General features: G+C 43.1%; 1 protein-coding gene across 1 annotated transcript in view; it reads left to right on the top strand.

The window, feature by feature from the left end:
- The window catches only part of magixb (MAGI family member, X-linked b), a gene marked incomplete at both ends in the record, with an annotated part of 59037 nt that extends 42077 nt beyond the window's left edge, over positions 1 to 16960 (top strand). Inside the window, 12 exons of the mRNA XM_083895554.1 lie at positions 1262 to 1332; positions 2489 to 2650; positions 3622 to 4147; positions 5436 to 5979; positions 7109 to 7169; positions 7258 to 7638; positions 12449 to 12649; positions 12740 to 12816; positions 12894 to 13040; positions 14240 to 14378; positions 15621 to 16190; positions 16401 to 16960. Of these exons, the coding sequence (XP_083751680.1) occupies positions 1262 to 1332; positions 2489 to 2650; positions 3622 to 4147; positions 5436 to 5979; positions 7109 to 7169; positions 7258 to 7638; positions 12449 to 12649; positions 12740 to 12816; positions 12894 to 13040; positions 14240 to 14378; positions 15621 to 16190; positions 16401 to 16960 (3439 nt within the window). The remainder of the gene's footprint in view (positions 1 to 1261; positions 1333 to 2488; positions 2651 to 3621; positions 4148 to 5435; positions 5980 to 7108; positions 7170 to 7257; positions 7639 to 12448; positions 12650 to 12739; positions 12817 to 12893; positions 13041 to 14239; positions 14379 to 15620; positions 16191 to 16400) is intronic.
- Positions 16961 to 19457: the final 2497 nt, after the last annotated feature.

Below are 19457 nucleotides of genomic sequence, written 5' to 3'. Positions count from 1 at the left end.
AATGGAAAAAAGCAGCCAAAATGCTCTGTTTTCTAAGGGACAAGGACAAGCTGAAGGTGTGACAGGGCAGCCCAGCATACCCCAACATAAAGGACATTACAATATCCAGACGGCTCGTGATAAAAGCATGAATAAGCCTTTCAAAGTCCACACCACACAGAACGGACCTCATTTTAGCCATTTGCCTCAACTGATAAAAACTGTTTTAAATAGAGTTCATTCATTTATCAAACATATACTGTACGTCGTTACAACCTGGAGGACTGAATTGACCCAAAAGGCAAAAAGAAGACTCCTGCACTGAGAGATGTCTCGGCAGGGGACAGGAACTCAAAAGCAGAGGTCTCTGATATGAGAAAAGACACAAAATCACTGGAGTTGGACACTCTGTCACAAAACCTCCAAAGGAAACTAGTACTACTGCACTGGACTGAAACTCTCCGGCACTGGAGTAAAGTCTGAGCTGGCTTATACAGAGATGAGGAGTAGATAGGACTCAGGTGTGTGGATGATTTCAGCCAGGTGAGTGATCATTGCACTCCAGAGAAAGTAGGTCAGCCCGGCCTCTGCGACTCTCCAGACCTGCAGGAGAAAACACAAGAAACAACGAACCAGACCCTCACATACTGTATGTCTTGGAAATTGCTCATTTACATTTGTTGTTATTGTGATTTGAGTTGCAGGAAGTTTCAAGTTTGACAAAAGGTGACATATATTCACAATATATAATATCCCCTTGTATTTCCATTCTTATTCTGATTCTATTTGCATTTTATTCTTTTTCTATTCAAAGGGAACATACCAGCACATGTCTTAAATCTAATTCTAAATACAGTATAACCTGAGCTTGAATCCTGAGCACAGAGGCCAGTCGCACAGGAAGCAGAATTTAAAAGCAGAGCAGACACACAGTGTTTGTGTTAATTCTCTATTTGAGGAGGAAACAGAACATCACTGGGAGCCAAATGAGACTCTCATTTTTAGCAGCACGGATTAAAATCAAGCTTAATTATGTTATAGCTAATTATCTCCTGCCTCTGCCTTTGGTATTTAATGGGCTGTTGAGTGAGCAGTATTGATCTGCTGGTCTAGTTCTCAGACAGAAAAGCTATTAAACCTGTAACCTAAAATGTCAAACTAATTATTAAACATGCTCTTGCTGCAGTGGAAGTCATCTCGCTCTCGTTCCAACTGTGACTGTCATATTACATCCAGTAATATTAGGCTTCTGACGAGAGTGTCTTCTCTTTTGTCTCTTTAGTCGAAACCCAAGGAGGAGCAGCTGGCAGCGTCCTCGAGCCTTCAGCAGGGAGACCGTCTACAAAAACGACTGTGAGCCTCTGTTCGCTCTATTTTTCTTTTTTCTTTTTTCTTTTGCAGTTATTTTAACACTGGCGACACATTTCGCTGTCGACGTCGAAGCCGCGTGTTTTGTTCAGAAACGGAAATCAGAGACACAGCCGGGCTCGCTAGAGACAAATGAGACGGAATGAGCTTTCGGGCGATCAGAGAACGTAAGTGATTAAGGCCCGAAGCTCGGCGCTGCTGGCACAGAGCCAGGCTCACTGCTGAGGTCGGCACATGGATGACATGTGACTAGCAATTAAAAAAAAAAAAACATATACAATTTGATCACATGAATCATATAAAGAACAAGTATGGTGTCCATTTTTGATGAGGTTTTTTTATAAATATTGTTGATTGCCAAATGCAGGAAAGCCATCAGATAGTCTCAGCCAAGTGCAGTACACCCATCTCACCAGGAGGAGGTGGTATAAGCACTGTTGTTGCAACCAACAGTTGCCTGCGTGTTAAGGGATTAGTGTGGATTTTGGTACAAATAACAATCACAGTTGTGTAAATATGCTTAAGAAACCTGCAAACACTTAACAAAACAGGGTTAAAGGAAAGGAAGAAACCAAAATATGTGTAATTATAAGTATATATTTATATCAATACAATTAGTGTTATATCCTGATTTAATGTTTATTCATTCTCGTGGAGACACACAATACATAATTGCCTCAGATTTATGAAACATTTGTGCCCATGAAGACGTTTAAATCATTTTGTTCAGCCTTCACCCACAAGCAAAGCTTAATCTATAATTATCTCATATTTTATCACAGTATTGAGTGATCTATGTTAGGGTGAGGTGTTGCTGGACCCAGGAGGAGGCAGTAGGCAGTTTAACAGTTTACAAAAAGCAGAATATAAACAAATAACTAGCACTAGAGAACGGAGATATCTTCTAGAGAGCCGTGACATTTCCCACAGAGAGGTCTGTAACAATCAGGCGACGAGAGGCAGCAGAACCAGGACGTAAGTAGAGGCTTGATGATAAGTTTGGGACCTGATTGGAGGAGACGTGGGCGGAGAAGAAGGCGGAGCATTATACATATTTAAACCTTTTTTTCTTTTATCTTTAATCTCTCAAACAAAAACTTAAGTCTAGTCTCTTTCTCTGTGTGTCTGTGTCTGTGGTCAGGGTTCACAGATCTGCCCGAGGACCTCCGCGGATTTCCCGTGCACACGCACTTGACCAAAGGATCGAGAGGGTTCGGTTTCAACATTGTCGGGGGCAGCAGGCCCAGAGAGTTCCTCCAGGTCTACAGTGTGACTGAGATTGGACCGTCGGCGCTCAAGACAGGTAAAAAATATACAATGATGTTATGCAGTCCTGCTGTAAAAAAAAAAGAATATATGTACACTATCGTTCAAAAGTTTGGGGTCACCTATACAATTGTTTTGTGTTTTCCATTAAAAGTCACACTTTTATTCATCAAAAGAGTTGCAAAATGAATAGAAATATAGTCAAGACATTGACAAGATTAGAAATAATGATTTTTATTCTAAATAATAATAATAATTTTGTTTTTCTAACATAATTGCACAAAGGTTGTCAATGGTTTTCTAATCATCCAATAACCTTCTAACAAGATTAGCAAACACAATGTACCATTAGAACAGTGAAAATGGGCCTCTATACACCTATGTACATATTCCATTAAAAAAGTGATTTTCCTTCAAAAATAATGACCCCAAAACTTTTGAACGAAATTAGATATACTCTGAAGTCTTTGTTCATTCGGTAATAATTTGCTTGTTATAGCTGCAGACTGAGGTGAGTAATTATGACGTAGCACAGCATAATCTAGCTATTATTACACACACATATGCCACTCTACTCATTTAGGACACACACACACACAAATACGTGATTCCATGGCTTCAAATTTCAGTATTAACTAATTCATGTCTAACCCTAACCCCTCACCAAATCCACATCCTGTGAAATTTAGGTTAACAAAACAGTATTAATACCACTTTTATCACAGTTAATACCACACTGTGAAGCCAGAGCAGAGGGTGACGTCTCTGCAGGGACGTCTCTAGTTCATATCAGTTAATAGGCTGGTTTAGAGGGATTAGTTTGCTGGATTAATTCACACCCACATAAAAACACACAGACGCTGCAATCAACACTTACAATCAAGCATATGAACAAAAAAAACGGTTAGATGTGGCTTTTCAAAACTTCTGATTTAAAAGATTAAAGCAGACCATATATGTGTTGTGTCATAAAAATGTAATAAGGTGTCTGTGTGTGTATTTTATCAGCGGACATCCTCGTCTACATCAATGACGTCTGCGTGTTGGGAGCGTCTCACAAAGAAGCCGTGGAGATGCTGAAGTCGGTGCCCGCGGGCCACAGCGTGGACGTGGAGGTCAGACGTGGCTATCCGATGCTCTACAACCCAGACGGTTGTCCCAAGCAGTCCCCGCCGAGGCCGCTGGATGGCGGCGCCCTCATCCTGCCACCCGCCACCACCACGCAGCCTCAGCCTCTTCACCAGCTACCTCGCCTCCCGACGCCCACCCACCACACCCAGCATTTCGACTTCAACGGGGTCCACGGTGACGTGAACTACATGGAGCCGGGAGTGACTCTGGACGCCAACGGAAACGCCATGCATCCTTCCGTGTTCAGGCAGCCGCCGCCGTACAGACGCTCCAGCCTGAGCAACGGCGCCACACTGTCCCCCGCGCATCCGCCTCGGTCCCTGAGAAGACTGGCCAGGCTGCAGTCTCTTGACCAGGCCAGCCAGAGCGACAGTGAAGTTGTTTCAGCGATTGGTTCTCACAGGTAAACATCTTATATCAGTGGGATGGATGCTGTAACACACCTGATTCAAATAGAGGAGCTCATCAACAAGCTCTGCAGAAGCCTGCTTACAAGCCTCTTATTTGAAACAGGTGTGCTGGAGTGGGGAAACATCTAAGACATGCAAGGATCCACACACATGCAACGTTAATACCTGGAGAGATTGACACAAATACTAAAAACAGGACCCACATAAAGGCTGAGTTATGAACAAAAAGAGTATTTAATAATAAAAAATATATATTAAATCATGGGAGAAGGAGCAGGAACAGGAAACCAGACGTATTCAGAACAGAAACATTGATTAAGAGACTTAAAACACGAGGGAGAAGGAGATATAATTAAACACAGGTGATGCACATCACATTAACACAGAGTGATAAGCTGTGAAAGATACACACGAGGAAAAAACCAACCCAAAGTCCATGAAAACAGCAGAAAATCCAGAAAAACAAAAGCCAAGCATACGCTCTTAGAAATAAGGGTTCCAAAAGGGTCCTTCTACAAGGGCTGAGGTTCTACCTGGAACCAAGGGTTTTTCAGGGATTCTTGGTAACACTAATGGTTCCAGTAAGAACCATTTTGATCCAGAGAATCCTTTAAAACCCCTTTCCTGAATAAAGTGTTTTAAACGGGTTCTTGGTGGAACCCTCCAAAAGCCGAAGAACCTTATATGGTTCTACTGAGCACTTTTATTTCTCAACAAAACACAACAAAAGTCCAAACTTAATCATATTTGTTAGCAACTGTCATCATTTATGATTTTGTTTTGTCAATAAATAGTTATTTTTGTTTTCTATGATTAAAATATGTTTATGTGTAAGCTTTATCTTTGATTCTTTTCTCTCTCTCACAAAAATAAAAATCCAGAAAACAGTACTTTTTTGCTGCATGAGACTGTAAATGAGCCGGTTTCATCACACAAAGCTAAATGATTAATTGAGACAGTAATTGGCTGAATGATTGATCATAAATATACAGTAATCATCAGTTGTAACAAAGAAAATTTGAATGTTTGAGGTTAATAACTCACATATTCTTCTTATAACCAGACCTGTTGTTCAATGTAAACAGCCAGAACTTACAATAAGACACAAACTAGGTGCCTTTCAAGGTTCCCTCCCTTGATACCAAGGCACCATGCACCTGATTTCACAAGCCTTATTATCTATATGTGTATCAGACCTGTCACACGTGCTCATCAGAATCTGCTTCAGACTCAAAGAGTCCACTTATCATGATTACAATTCTGCTTCCTCTTCTCCATCAGGGCATCAATGATTCGTAATCACAACAACAACTCCCTCTCAACGCCCCAACATCACGTACGATACGGCACCTCTAAGTCGTCCGAGAGCGACCTCTCCACCTGCACGCTGTCCGGATCCCGTCTGCCGCTGCCTCAGTCGCCCAGAAGAGCAGCAGAGTCCTCGCCCGGCGGCCCCCGCGGCTCTCAGTCCCACCTATACAGACCGCAGACCTCCCACCTCAGACCTCCCTCCACCTCTGACAACCACCACTACCACCACCACCACAGCGTCGGCGGTTTCCACGGCAACAGCGTCAGCCCCACTGCCAGTCCGCACAGGGCGTCGTCTCCCGGTGCGAGGAGTGGAGGAGAACTGGTGCCAGTGGTCCTGGCTCAGTCCGACGGAGACAGAGGCCTCGGCTTCAGCGTGACGGCCGGAGGCTCTGGAGGCAGGATGACTGTCGTGAGGCGAGTGTGGGACAGGGCGCAGTGCAGCTCTCTGCAGCCGGGGGACGCTATTGTAAAAATCAACGGTGCTGATGTTCAGAGTCTGAGCTTTTCACAGGTAATGAGAAATAATGGAATCTGAACAATCCCTTTCTTCTATCAAACAAACAAGAATTTAAAAATGATAATAATACTATTATTCATCTTACATGTAATCCCTATAGGTTAAGACAATGGACTGCAATTAAATGGACACAGTCTTTTCATTTGAATCAGGTCTAAGGGAAAAATAGCCTATTTCTCCCTCGATTTACAATAGTTAAACAGTCAGTAAACATTTTCCTGGGCAGTTAATGCTCTCAGTTGCTAGTTTTAGGTCTTTTTCAGTAGCACAATATGTCAATTTTGTAATTAAGAGGAAAACAGACAAAAAAGCGCTGCACATATGAGTGGATACCAGTGTGAATGAGGTATTGTTAAATTGAGTCTGATTACTCGAAGACTATTTGAAAATATAACACAGTGGCTGTGTTAGAGGGGGTTGTTTACCAACTGTAAGGGTGGGGGGTTGATTCCTGGCTAAATGGCAGTGTCCCTGGGCAAGATATGTGGTAGTTATACAGATTTGCTCTGTGAATGTGTTTGCAAATGAGAGTAAATGGCAAAAGTTTGGACACACCTTCTCATTTGAATGGTCTTTCATGACTTTTTACATTGTAGATTCTCACTGAAGGCATCAAAACTGTGAATGAACACATATGGAGTTATGTAGTAAACAAAAAAGTGTGAAATAACTCTAAATATGTTTCATATTTGAGATTCCTCAATTCCTCGATTACTGCTTTGCAAACTCTTGGCATTCTCTCGATGAGCTTCATGAGGTCGTCACCTGAAAGGTTTTCCAACAGTCTTGAAGGAGTTCCCAGAGATGCTGAGCACTTGTTGGCCCTTTTGCCTTCACTCTGCAGCGTGTGTCCAAACTTTTGACTCTTGAAAGCCCAGCTCTTCCAGCTCTTCCTTCTGTCCTAGCACCTACCTCAGCACAATCTCCTTCTGCACTTGGATCCACCTTCTGCACTCTCACCCTCTCACTATCAGTCCACTGTTCCTATGTAGGAGTTCTTTCCAAGACTTCTTCTGTGTAGCTTATAACTCTTTTGTAACTCACTTTGGATAAAAGCGTCTGCTAAATGCTTAAATGTTAATGTATTAGCAAATTATACTAAATGTACTGCGTTTGCTTACAGGTACAAACAGTTCTCCAAGAACACACCAAACTGGGAGAAGTCATCTTACTGGTTTACAGAGGTAAATTATTCATGTGTATTGCAGACTGTGATTTTTCTCAGTGTGGCTCAATCTACCTCACACTTATTGTCCCTGTCGTCTTCATCAGGTATCTATCACTCGCCCGGCTCTGGTCGGAGACTCCCGCCGCCTCTTCTCCACCCGCCTCCCCCGCCCGACGGCTCAGAAGACTCCAGCAGGCTCCCGGAGACGCTGCCCGTGCCCCGCACCTCCTCGAGCACGCCTCCAACCCCGACGCGATCCTCGCTGATCCAGAGCACCAGTTTCCTGGAGTCGATCCCCGTGACGCTGACGATGGAGCCCAAAGACTGGATCAACACGGGCCTGGAGGACGAGCCTGATTCTGGTCTGGGGAGACAGACTGCAGAGCAGACCCGGCCACTGCGAGGGTTCGATGTGGAGCTCAGGAGGAAACCGGGCGAGGGCTTTGGTTTCGTCATCGCCTCTCAGGATGTGGAGAATGGCAAAGGTGAGAGCCAACAAGTGATTCATTATTATATTGTGCAGAGAGTGCCGTCAATCAAGTTTATTTTTTTAATGAAACTGCTTATGTAAAAGAACGGGGCCTTAGTTTTTCTGGGCCAATAGAAGCATTTGGTCACATGCCCGGGGAAACGGGAAAGGTTTCCTTTGGATGCCTTTGTGCACAGATGCACCATTAGGTAATTACAGGTCACACAGTGGTGAACGTGGCCCACGTGAAAACAGCTGAGTCATGGTTCACTCTTAACCCTCAGGTTGTTTTATGATGTCAGTGACTGGACTTTATCCTAGACTTTAGGATTTGGCATAAATATATCAGTGTGTAATCTCTGTTTTTCCGGAAAATGAAAGTAGATGATCCATGATCCTTTTAGGTCTGCTTGGTTTTCATCCATCTACTGCTTTATCCTCCACATGAGCGTCACAGGGGGGCGCTGGTGCCAATCCCAGCTGACATAGGGTGAAAGTTTGGGGAACAGGGACACATAGAGACAAACGACCATCCACTCTCTTACACTTATGGTCAATTTAGAGTGTACAATTTACCTTCTTATGGTAACACTTTAGGTTAGGGAACACATATTCACCCCTAGGTGCTTACTAACATATATAAGTCGCATACTAGCTCTTTATTTCATTAACATTATTCTACCTCTATTACGACATGAATTAAGATTTTTCTTATTTAAGGTGTTAACACGTGCTTAAAATATATACTAATAAAGGGCTAGTATGAGACTTATGTGCTCCCTAACCTGTGTTACTGGAGAGGATTTGTAGGTTAAAATCCCCCAGATATGCGTTTTCCTGAGATTTTACACTGCCTCATGTTTTGTTTTACACACACACACACACACACACACACACAAACACACACACACGCGTTTGCCTTTGTTTCCATTCCCACAAGAACACATTTTCTCTCCGCTGTGGATTTTTACATGAATGGTCTGCTCCTCCTCAGGGATGAGCTGATCCAGGCTCTGGGACTGGATGAGTCAGATTCTCTTCTCGTAACATGGCTTACTTTAATCATTCAATTCTTGCATATTATACGTACACGCATTACATTTTTATATTTACTTATATCATTTTAGATCACAGCACTGATGCCATTCTCAGGTAGAGTGGAGAAATAACTAGTGTAGCTTTCACCTTCACCTAGTCCCATCCTCATCTTGAGGGTCGGGGACCATGGTCGCATCTAGCACGAGCTTCCTCCATCCTTCCCCGTCCTTCGCCCTCTGAGTACAGTCTGCAAGTGACCTTCCTGTCCAGTCTCTGATGTCATCTACCCATCTCCTGCGTGGCCTCCCTCTGTTTCTGGTGCCGCAGATCTTCCCTTGCAGGATGTGGGTTGAGATGTTCTGGGCTCGAGTGACGTGACCAAAATACGGCAGCTTCCTTCTCTTTACCATGTCTAGTAGTGTCCTTTGGATCCCCAGCTCTTCTAGCACTGAGTTGTTCATGCAATGTTCTGTCCAGCTGACCTTTAGTAGTTTCCTGTAACACTTCATCTCGAAGGCTTGGATCTTCTGTGTGTCCTTAGCGTGAAGTGTCCACGCTTCGCAGCCATATGTCACTACGGGCCAGACCAGGGCTTTCCGCACCCTCAGCTTGGTGGACATCCGCTGTGCCCTGTCCTTCCAGATGGTCTCCAGGGAACTAAGGGCTGTCCGCGCTGCTCCCAGACGTGCACTGATCTCACGACTGCTTCCAGCTGTTTCGTCGATAGTGTAGCTTGATCCAAAGGCTAAAACAAACCTCCCCCAGTACCTCATAAAACTGTGAATATATAAGTTATTTATGCCCTTCTGAGGTGCATTTGAGCTGTATTGTCTCTTTGAGAATGAACTTTTCTTAAAGTATCACATCCATGTCCACTTTTTTTCCCATTCTGAGCTGACATGCGTCCATATCCTGACTATATCAGCATTAAGCGCAGCAGCATGACATCACTGATGTATTACTGCCTCTCCTGCTTCCCGGGCCGTGCCTCATATATTGGCTGCATTCTTCCAGTGTGATGCGGTTCAATTTGCTTTATGGCCTGAGCGAGCACACGTTTATGTATTTTATGGTGATCTTAAGGCTGTTGGATGCTCGTGTGTCTCCTCACACCTCCGTGTCCTCATTCACCCCTTCATCTCACTCCCGTCATATCAGAGAAAAGAAATCCCCCTTTGCCTCCACACATCTTTTCCTCTTCTCTCCCTGCACTGCTCCCGCCCACTCTCTCTCTCTCTCTCTCTCTCTCTCTCTCTCTCTCTCTCTCTCCTTCTTACTCTGCAGTAAAAGCATCCCGTCTGCTTTTTTTTTTTTTTTTTTTTACATTAAAACTCTCCCCATCGCTCTCTCTCTCTCTCTCTTGCCATCCATCTCTCCCTCACTCCCACCTCCCATTCTCAGCGTCTGAGCATTTCCCTCGCAGAGGAGCAACAGAGCGAAACAGCAAAAACCCGATCACACGTGAATCTCAACGTCCTCAGGACGTGGAAAATAGGATTGTTGTTTTGTTTTTTTTTGTTTTGTTTTTTTTTGTTTTTCTGCACGTTGCTAATGAGAGAGAGCCATGCTGGAGAGACTACAGTCTGCTTTAAAAACTGTCAAGGAGTCCAAACGTAATTATACGCTCCCTTGTTGTATTCTTGTTTGTATGTTTACCTTTAAAAATGCAGGGAGGGAGGGTGATGATTTGATTTGGTGCAGTGTTTCACATTCAGCTTTTGTGTATGTTGTGTGTGTGTGTGTGTGTGTGTGTGTGTGTGTGTGTGTGTGTGTGTGTGTGTGTGTGTGTGTGTGTGTGTGTGTGTGTGTGTGTAAAGTTTGCCCTGTTGACTTTGTCAGTGTGTGAAAGTTAGCTCACATGTTCTCATTAACAAATGGTGATTTTTTTTTTTTAACAGTTCTACAAACTGATATTTGCAGTGACAAGAGATTAAGGAGCATGTAAAAGATATATATATATATATATATATATGTTTTTATAATCCAGCTAGGATTAAAGCAGCATGATATGATGACGTCTGTGCATTAGACTCCTTATTGAGCAGCAACTAACCTGCGCTCACGCTGTCGTAAAACATCTCAGTTTAATCAGTTTTGCTGCGTGGAGGAAATGTCTGCACCGGCCAGTGCTTCTGTGGCTGCAGAGCGGGATTTTTACGATCCCATGGAGGGGATGTGGTGATGGTGGGGGGGGGGGGGGGGTGTCAGAGTCTGCTGCCCGTACTGCAGTGGGATTACTGTAGACTGGAGTGCACCTAGAGCCAGAGAAAAAGGCATAAATCAGTCCATTTGGATGCATCTGTGTAGCTTAAATCTGTGTGTGTGTGTGCAGGATGACCACATCTGTCCCAATCCCTTTGCCTGTGTGTGTGTGTGTCACTGTGTGTCTGTGTGTTTGCATGTGCACTTGTGTGTTTTAAAGCGACTCTTGATGCTCGGCTGATGTTTTAATGCACGATAAGAAGACTATTTGCAAAGCTGCCTTTTGCTTTAAATTTGACCTGATTGCCATTTCTGCCTGGGTCACCCAGATTAGGCCCAGACAGATTGTGTCTCTGGGCTCATATGACACAGTTTTTTCTTCTGTTAACAATATATTTTCTACTTAAAAAAAAAAAAAAACGCTGAATGAGTCTTTAAAAAAAAAGGTTGACATCAGCCTCTAGAGGCCCCAGCTGTCAGCAAAGCACAGCATAGCCTTAAAGTGGGGGTCACGAGTCGAGTAATAGAGAGTTTAGTAAGATACAGGAGCAGAGAGAGATGCTAGATTATGAAGAATCAGCAGACGGGGACAAATTGTCTCACTAAAAACTGTTTAAAAAGCTTTTTTTTATTATTATTTGGTGCAGGGGATTAAAAGACAAGATTATTTGTGAGCAGTCGCTTTGTCCAGAGGACAGGAATGAGTTTATGATGACATAAGACAACACAGAACACACGTTATTTTAGAGCTGCAACTAACGATTATTTTCATTCTCCGTTAATCCGTTCATCGTTTAGTCCATAAAATGTCTGAAAATGTTAAAAATCCTTGGTCAGTATTTGTCGAACCTGGAAATGACAACGTTCTCAAAGCAAAGAAGCAAAGAAAACGATCAGAAATCTTGTATTAATCATGAAAAAAAGCTTTAAACAGTAAATAGTTGACGTTTAACTGATTAATAATCGATTAATTGTTGCAGCTCTACATAATTTACAACTTCAGCGTCACAGTAACATGTTTATCTAGACGCTACAGTATACATGGTGTCTTTTCTCTATGTTGTTCTGTGGTGGCAGCGAGTATCCCTCTGTGTTTATTTGTATTTTTGTATGCCAGTGGCCACGTCAATGCAGACACTCGTGGGATCTCTGGAGAGAGAGCTGAGTAACTCTGTGTGTGCAACTCTCTGAAGTCTGTTATCATATGAAATCTGACAGATTCGGGACAGTTTTTCTTTTCAAAGACAGATTATCATTTAACGTTGAAAAAAAGAACAGTTCCCGTTGTGTCAGCGGGTGGAGATGTGGGTTGATAGATGGCAGAGATAAAGATGAAGGAGAAGGGGAGAGTGTTTCAAGGAGACAGTGGTGGTGGTGGTGGTTGTGGTGGTGCAGGTCTAAAGACAGGCTTTTGTGGGACATCATTTATCATGGAAACGCTGCCAAAAGCAATCCAAAGCTTAATTACAGCTAGGTTTAGAAACTCTGGCGTAGTCATAAGTGAGATAAATCTCTCTGATATTAATCGTATCAGTATTTATAAGGTAGTCGTGTTAGGTAACTGTTTGTTTTCGTCCTCTCCTCAGCTGTTTCTCTCCTCCCTCACCGGTTCGTGACGGTGCGTCGAGGCAGCCCGGCCGCTAAAAGCGGGCAGATCCGGCCCGGAGATCGACTGGAAGCTGTAGAGGGACGCCCGGTGGTCAAGCTGCCTCACCGGGAGCTCGCTCAGATACTGCGGCGAGCGGGTAACACCCTGAGGCTCACCATCGTCCCCCGTCCAAGCACATGTGAGCGCCAACTCGCACCCTAGATCCAGTGTAATCTGCAGCCCTGGCTCTTTAATTCTCGATCTAATCCAAGTGTCCTAATTCTTCCAGACACTTCAAGCCTTTCAGAAACAGCAGAAAATGACCTGGGTCACAGGAGCAGAAAGGGTCAGCGGTCACGTCCAAAGGTGAGGTCATTATATCCATCAGCTCATTGAGTTCATATGTTCTCTGATTTTATCTGACTCTGCCCTTGTTTTTCCAGCGTGACTCCAGATATTACAGCGTGGACCTGGACCGCGGTTCCTCAGGTTTCGGCTTTAGCCTCAGAGGAGGCAGCGAGTACAACATGGGCCTCTACGTCCTGGGGCTGATGGAGGGAGGACCGGCCTCACGGAGCCAGAAAATCCAGGTTTGTGTCTGCTGTCTGCTGCATTTATACAAATATATACAGATTAGATTAGATTAGATTTGACTTAGTTATCTCACTTATTACAGCAGGGGAGTTGGGAGCAAACAAGAACATATACTGCTCTTATATTGAAATGTATTTACAACATACTAGGTACTATTATCACTATGTAACATATTATGTTATATCATGTTATGTTATGTTACAGTATAGTATAGTATATTTATTCATGTTATGTTATATTATAGTATATTATAGTATAAAATGTTGTTATGTTACAATATAGTATAGTATAGTATATTAAGTTATGTTATGTTACAGTACAGTATAGTATAGTATGTTATGTTATATCATATTATAGTATTGGGTTGTATGTTATGTTACAGTATAGTATGTTATGTTATATTATTGTACATGTTTCACTATGTGTGCATACTATATTAATAAGACCGTATTTGTATGTCATTGTCTCAAATTTGTCTCAATTGTTATTATAGCCCTATTATTTATTCACTATGATCACTTTTACCTCTTGTTTATTCTGTACAAAGCTTCTGTAACTCCAAATTTCCCCACATTTACTTTCATTTTAATTTCTTCCATATTTTGTTCCACATAGGAGTGTTATTACCAGTGTGTGTATAATACCATTCTAACTGTAGCTTTTAGTAAAACTACACACGGCTTCTGTAAAACTGTCGTTTCAACGTTTTTCCACCTCGAGTGGAAGTCAAGTCACTTCTTTTGTCCGACCAGGACGCGTCTGTTACTCCTAAATTTCCCTCCGTGACGATCGATAAAGAGTCTTTATTTTAATTGGCAAATCAATAAAAAGCCAAACAAAGATGGTGAAATCATAGCCTAATTGCAACTTTGTCTAAATTAATGATGAATGGCTTCGTTTGCATTAGATTTAATCAAAGTGACTTCAGATTAATCAGATCACTTGGTAATTCATCATTTTTATTTCTTCCATATTTAGTGTATAATTCCATTCTAACTGTAGCTTTTAGTAAAGCCACACACAGCTTCTGTGAAACTGTCAAGTCTTGAGTGAATCAAAGTGACTAATGTGCCGGTCAGTCACTACACCACTGTGATCTTAGCGGGTCAGAGAAAGGAAACGAGTGATGGCTGAATCCCATTTCCACTGAGTGACGTGACGCCTCTGTGTTGTCTGTGCGTGGCTGTGACTGCAGGTGAGCGATCAGCTCGTGGAGATCAACGGCGACAGCACGGCAGGGATGACCCACAGTCAGGCTGTGGAGCAGATCCGCAGAGGAGGCCACCGCATCCACCTGGTGCTCAAGAGAGGCAACGGCTACGTGCCTGACTATGGTGAGAACATTTTGATAAAGTCGTCAGTGGAGCCGTCTTTGCCATGTGTAGAATGTCCTTTCTACTTTTTTCTGTGGTACTAATTCTAACTAAAGTACTTCTATTTCCTTTTCCCTTACATTACTGGTTTATCCTTTTTTTTACTTTACATACCCACTTTATTTCTCCCTCCATTTGAGCTTTCTTGGTTTCCCCTCTTTTGGAATTTTTCCCCCCTCCAAACGTTCCTTTCCCCTCCACTCTCTTCTCTCTTTGTCTCTCAGTGGAGCTCTCCAGTTTGTCTCTATGTATGACCAACTCCAAGCTAGGCGAACCTTGCTTCTATGTCATTGGACGGACAGAGAATACGCGGTTGGTAATGGTTCCTGTTAGTTCTCCCATTTTCTCTCTCTCTACATTCCCTCTGCTCGCTCACTTCACCGCTGCTGTCGTCACTTGTAGTGAAACGAGTCTGTGAAAACCTCCTCACGATCGCATGATCTTCATGTTACGTAGAAATGTACGCTACCGTTCCAAAGTTTGGGCTCACTTAGAAATGTCCTTATTTTTGAAGGAAAAGCACTTTTATTCAATGAATATAACATTAAATTAATCGGAAAAAAAATTCTATACATTGTTAATGTGGTAAACGACTATTTTAGCTGCAAACGTCTGGTTTTTAATGTAATATGTACATAGGTGTATAGAGGCCCATTTCCACTGTTCTAATGGTACATTGTGTTTGCTAATCGCGTTAGAAGACTATTGATGATTAGAAAACCCTTGTGCAATGATGTTAGCACAGCTGAAAACAGTTTTGCTGGTTCTTTGACGAAAGGGCAAAATTATTATTTGGAATAAAAATCATTATTTCTAACCTTGTCAATGTTTTGACTATATTTTCTATTCATTTTGCAACTCTTTTGATGAATGAAAGTGTGACTTTTAATGGCAAACCACAAAAAATGATATAGGTGACCCCAAACTTGAACGGTAGTGTGCTTATTGGCCTTTACAGTCTGTATTTATGCAAGTATTATAGAGAATGAACAAAGTGCAGTATTATATAACACTGATAGTTATTATCTGTGTTTCTCGTAAGGTTTTTGTCCAAAAAAGAAGAAAGAAAATCACCAATTTCATAAGATTACCCAATGTACCTCTTACAAAAATAATGAAAAAAAATGATTACAGAACTGTTTAACAAGAGATTTCCACAGTGTTTTCTGCTCATTAAATCTCTTTTTTTGTTGTCCCGTCCAGGCCATGAGCGCAGAATCACTTCCCCCTCAGTCCTGCATCACCCCAAGAAGCAGAGTTTGGCTGCAGTAGACTCCACTGGGCAGAGGGGGCGCAGCACCAAGCAGAAGAGGAGAAGCAGGTCTGCAGACGGACGCGAGAAAGAAAAAGGGAGGAGAAGGCGACACTCGGACGGAGGGGGGCGCTCGGGTTTACAGAGCCCAGTCTCTGAGCTGGGAGAGACGTCCCAGGAGGCCAGCGACAGGAGGAGGAGGAGGAGGAGGAGATCTCAGAGTTTACCCAGAGATGTTGTCAGGAGCGATGATGGGAGTGAGACAGAAAAAGGAACAGTGGAGAGGGAGAGGAGGAGCAGGAGCAGAGGCAGTAAAAGCAGGAGTAGGGAGAGGAGGAGCAGAAGCAGGAAAAGCAGGAGTAAGGAGAGGAGGAGCAGAAGCAGGAAAAGCAGGAGTAAGGAGAGGAGGAGCAGAAGCAGAGGCAGGAAAAGCAGGAGTAAGGAGAGGGAGAGGACGGCAGAGGTTGACGAGGAGCCTCAGGAAGAAGAGAGGGCAACGTCTGTTCAGGAGAGGCTGGAAGGTAACGATGAGGAGGAACGGGAGCAGCGGCAGCAGCAGGAGGAGGAGGAGGAACATAAGGAACAGGAGCAGCAGGAGGAGGAACAGCATGTGCAGGAACAGGAGCAGCAGGAGGATGAGGAACAGCAGGAACAGCAGGTGCAGGAGATGAGAGCAAAATTTGAGGGAAAAGGCAGTGAAGAAAATGTAAATTTACCCATTCCAAGTTCAGACCAAAAGCTTCCTAGACCCAAAGAAAACTGGGAGGCGTCGAAAGAGGAGAACTGGGACATGGCAACAGAATACAGGGAGCTGAGGAAGGAGAGGAACCTGCAGCAGGAGCAGGAGCAGGAGAGGTCATGGGTTAACGATGGTGGTGAAAATGAAGACACAGAGGTGAATGGTGACAACAGAGATGATGATGGTGATGATGATGATGATGACGCTGAGAGTGGGCGCACAGAAAGGCCTCTACCAGGCATCGATCTGACAGATCCAGCGGCGTCCCAGAGAGAGCTGTTCTCCTTCCTCACCTCCACGCCGTCCGTGGAGCAGCTGGCGGACGATGAGTCCGAGTCTGGGGGCAGCCAGTCTGATGGCAGCGTGTCTGCCGCCAGCATCTCAGGCCTTTCTCTGGCTGCCACGGGCGCAGGCAGGCGAGGGGCCGCGGTGCTGCCGGGCCCCTGGCTCACACCCAGCCCAGAGCGCTCAGAACAGGTGACAGCGAGGGGCGGGAGGCGCCATGTAGGACAGAAGAGGCAGGGAGGGGGAGGAAGAAGTGCTGTGTCATAGATGAGTTATTTAATAGCAATGAGGGACAGATGTGATGTGGTCGACCGAAGCAACTAGTGCATGACTTGTTGAAGTTTGAATAAGAACAGAGTCTGCTAATGTCAACAGACACTGACTCCACATGACGAAGCAAACACTGGAGCGTTTGCTTTAGTTACCTCATCAGTGTCTGTGAGTAAACCCTAAACACTGCAGTCTCCTCTGTCACTGTTTCAGCTGGAGCTCAGGATGCGGAAGCTGCACTTACAGTCACAGCCACGTATCGTTATGGAAAAACTATAACGTTTAAGCCCCTTTAAGTTGTAAACGGGAAGCCGTACCATCTCACACACTGCGAGACCTTGACTTGTTTTTTTTATGCAGCTATAGCCCACGTGTTCCTCCTCTCTCAGTCACTTTGATATCTAACTGTATTGTGCCACCGTGTGACGTCATATACATACTTTGTGCCTTTTTGCAGCTAAACTCTCGGCTGATGTGTTTAAAATGTCACTCTCGTATATTTTGACTTTGTGGTGAAGTCGTGTGTTTTTTTTCCCACTTGTCAACAACAATCTGTGGGACCCCACAAACACACACTGTGTTACACTCATTACCTTCACATTCGCAGTCGTCGCCGTAGATATTTTTAGTAGTTTTTCCAGACACATTTATTCACTTTCTGCTTCTCTGGCTATATCAGCACAGTGATTCCCCCCTTTCACTTATACCTCATGAAGATACAGAGCAATAATAACGCACCGTCAGACATTCACGTCCACTGCGACGTGTCAAACTTGTCCGAGAGGAGGAGACGGTGCCACATTATTCTTTTTGTACATTAACCTCTTTGTCTTTTGTGGACCTCGCCTCAAACTGTAATGCTGTTCTATACGATTGTGATGATGCAGATCCCCCTTTTAGACAGCAGGTGTGAAATCTATATTCTGTACATTTCTAGAGAAATAAATGACAGAACAGAAACATTATATATATGTATATATACATATACATATACATATAGAGATAGATATATATAGATATATATACTGACTGGAGCCAAGTACTGGTTTGTATTACTGTATCGTAATACATGATAAGTTCTAAATAACTATATGTGAAGACGTGCATTATATCTCTATATTACAACAGCTAAAAGTTCATATTATATATTACTGTGTGATGACAAAATATGACAACTGCGATATAGCTTTTGTGAAGGATTCAAATTTAAACACAATCATATTATATTAACCTCACCCTGATTTTACACTGAATGTTTTCCGCAAAAATATGCTGCTTGAGCGTGGATTAGGGACGCTCTCCGTCATATTCTCCTTCAGACAAAAAATAAATAAATAAAAGATGCCAAAAATATGCATCCGTTGTGCATATTTCCAGTACTGTTAATATCGTGTATGTGCAGTCAGAACAGAGAAATCACTGTCTAGATTCTAGAGAGTGCTGTGCTCATCGTGCCACGTACAGTTGCCTTGGTAACATAAACCACTTTATCTTAACTGCAGATTTTTTTTCTTACTGTGAAAAACCCTTGCTCCGAGGTCTCTAATATAAGAGGTGGGCGGGCTGCTTAGTAATGTCAGTCACGCCAACAGAAAGAAGAAAGTAATAAGTAAATCCACGGAAATAAAAAAAGCCTCATCAGCCTCTGCAGAATCTGAGATGACAGAATAGCACATATTGTTGTTTTATTGTTCTTCTTTCTGTTATTAAAAGCAGGAGCCGAGGCTGAGTGGATACTGTGAGATGTTATTTTTCTATGAAACTATCTTTTTTTTTTTTCCAGAAAAAAATACTCAGGTCTTCATTACACTTTTTTGGGACGTAGAGCGACTTCACATCAGTTTCGTAATAACACGCCGGCGGATTTAAACGACCTCGGTGTTAAATCAGTGGCATTTGAAGACGCAGACTGTTACAGCTGTTCATGACCAGACCATAATATCCTAAAGGCTGGATGGTGTTGAAAGAAGTCATTCCCTCATTTGTGCCCCTTGATCCAAACAGTGACTGCATCCTGCAACCACACACACACACAGAGAAGCTTTAGTCGCCTGTTATGTAAGAGTTATTTTATAATGTTTGCTAAACTTCTGTTTATTCTTCTTTTCTTTTCTTTTTTAGACTTTTGTTTCCTATGAGGGATTAAATGGCTGAACTGTATTCAAACTGTATTCTAATAATAAAAACACAAATAAAACTGCTGAACCTATTTCCCCCTCAGTGGTGATGACGCATGTCGTTCTTTCAACGCCACGGGAGCTGCAGTAATGGACAGCAGAGGGCAGCAAAACGATAGGCTACAGAGATGAGATGATGCTGTGTGTGTGTGTGTGTGTAGCAGAGAGGGAGAAATCTGATTATTATTTGAAGAATTCCATAAAATGCATGCATAGAAATCAGAAGAAGAGATGCACCCAGGTGGTAGAAAGGTGAATAATTGAATCTGCCTTTTGCAAAAACAGGATTTATCTCTATTTGTTATACTGTAAAGCAG

This window comes from Microchirus variegatus (assembly GCF_963457635.1).
Source record: "Microchirus variegatus genome assembly, chromosome: 9".
In the NCBI taxonomy this organism is placed as follows: Eukaryota; Metazoa; Chordata; class Actinopteri; order Pleuronectiformes; family Soleidae; genus Microchirus; species Microchirus variegatus.
Note: the sequence above shows the minus strand (reverse complement) of the source record. Positions and strands in the feature narration are given on the sequence as shown.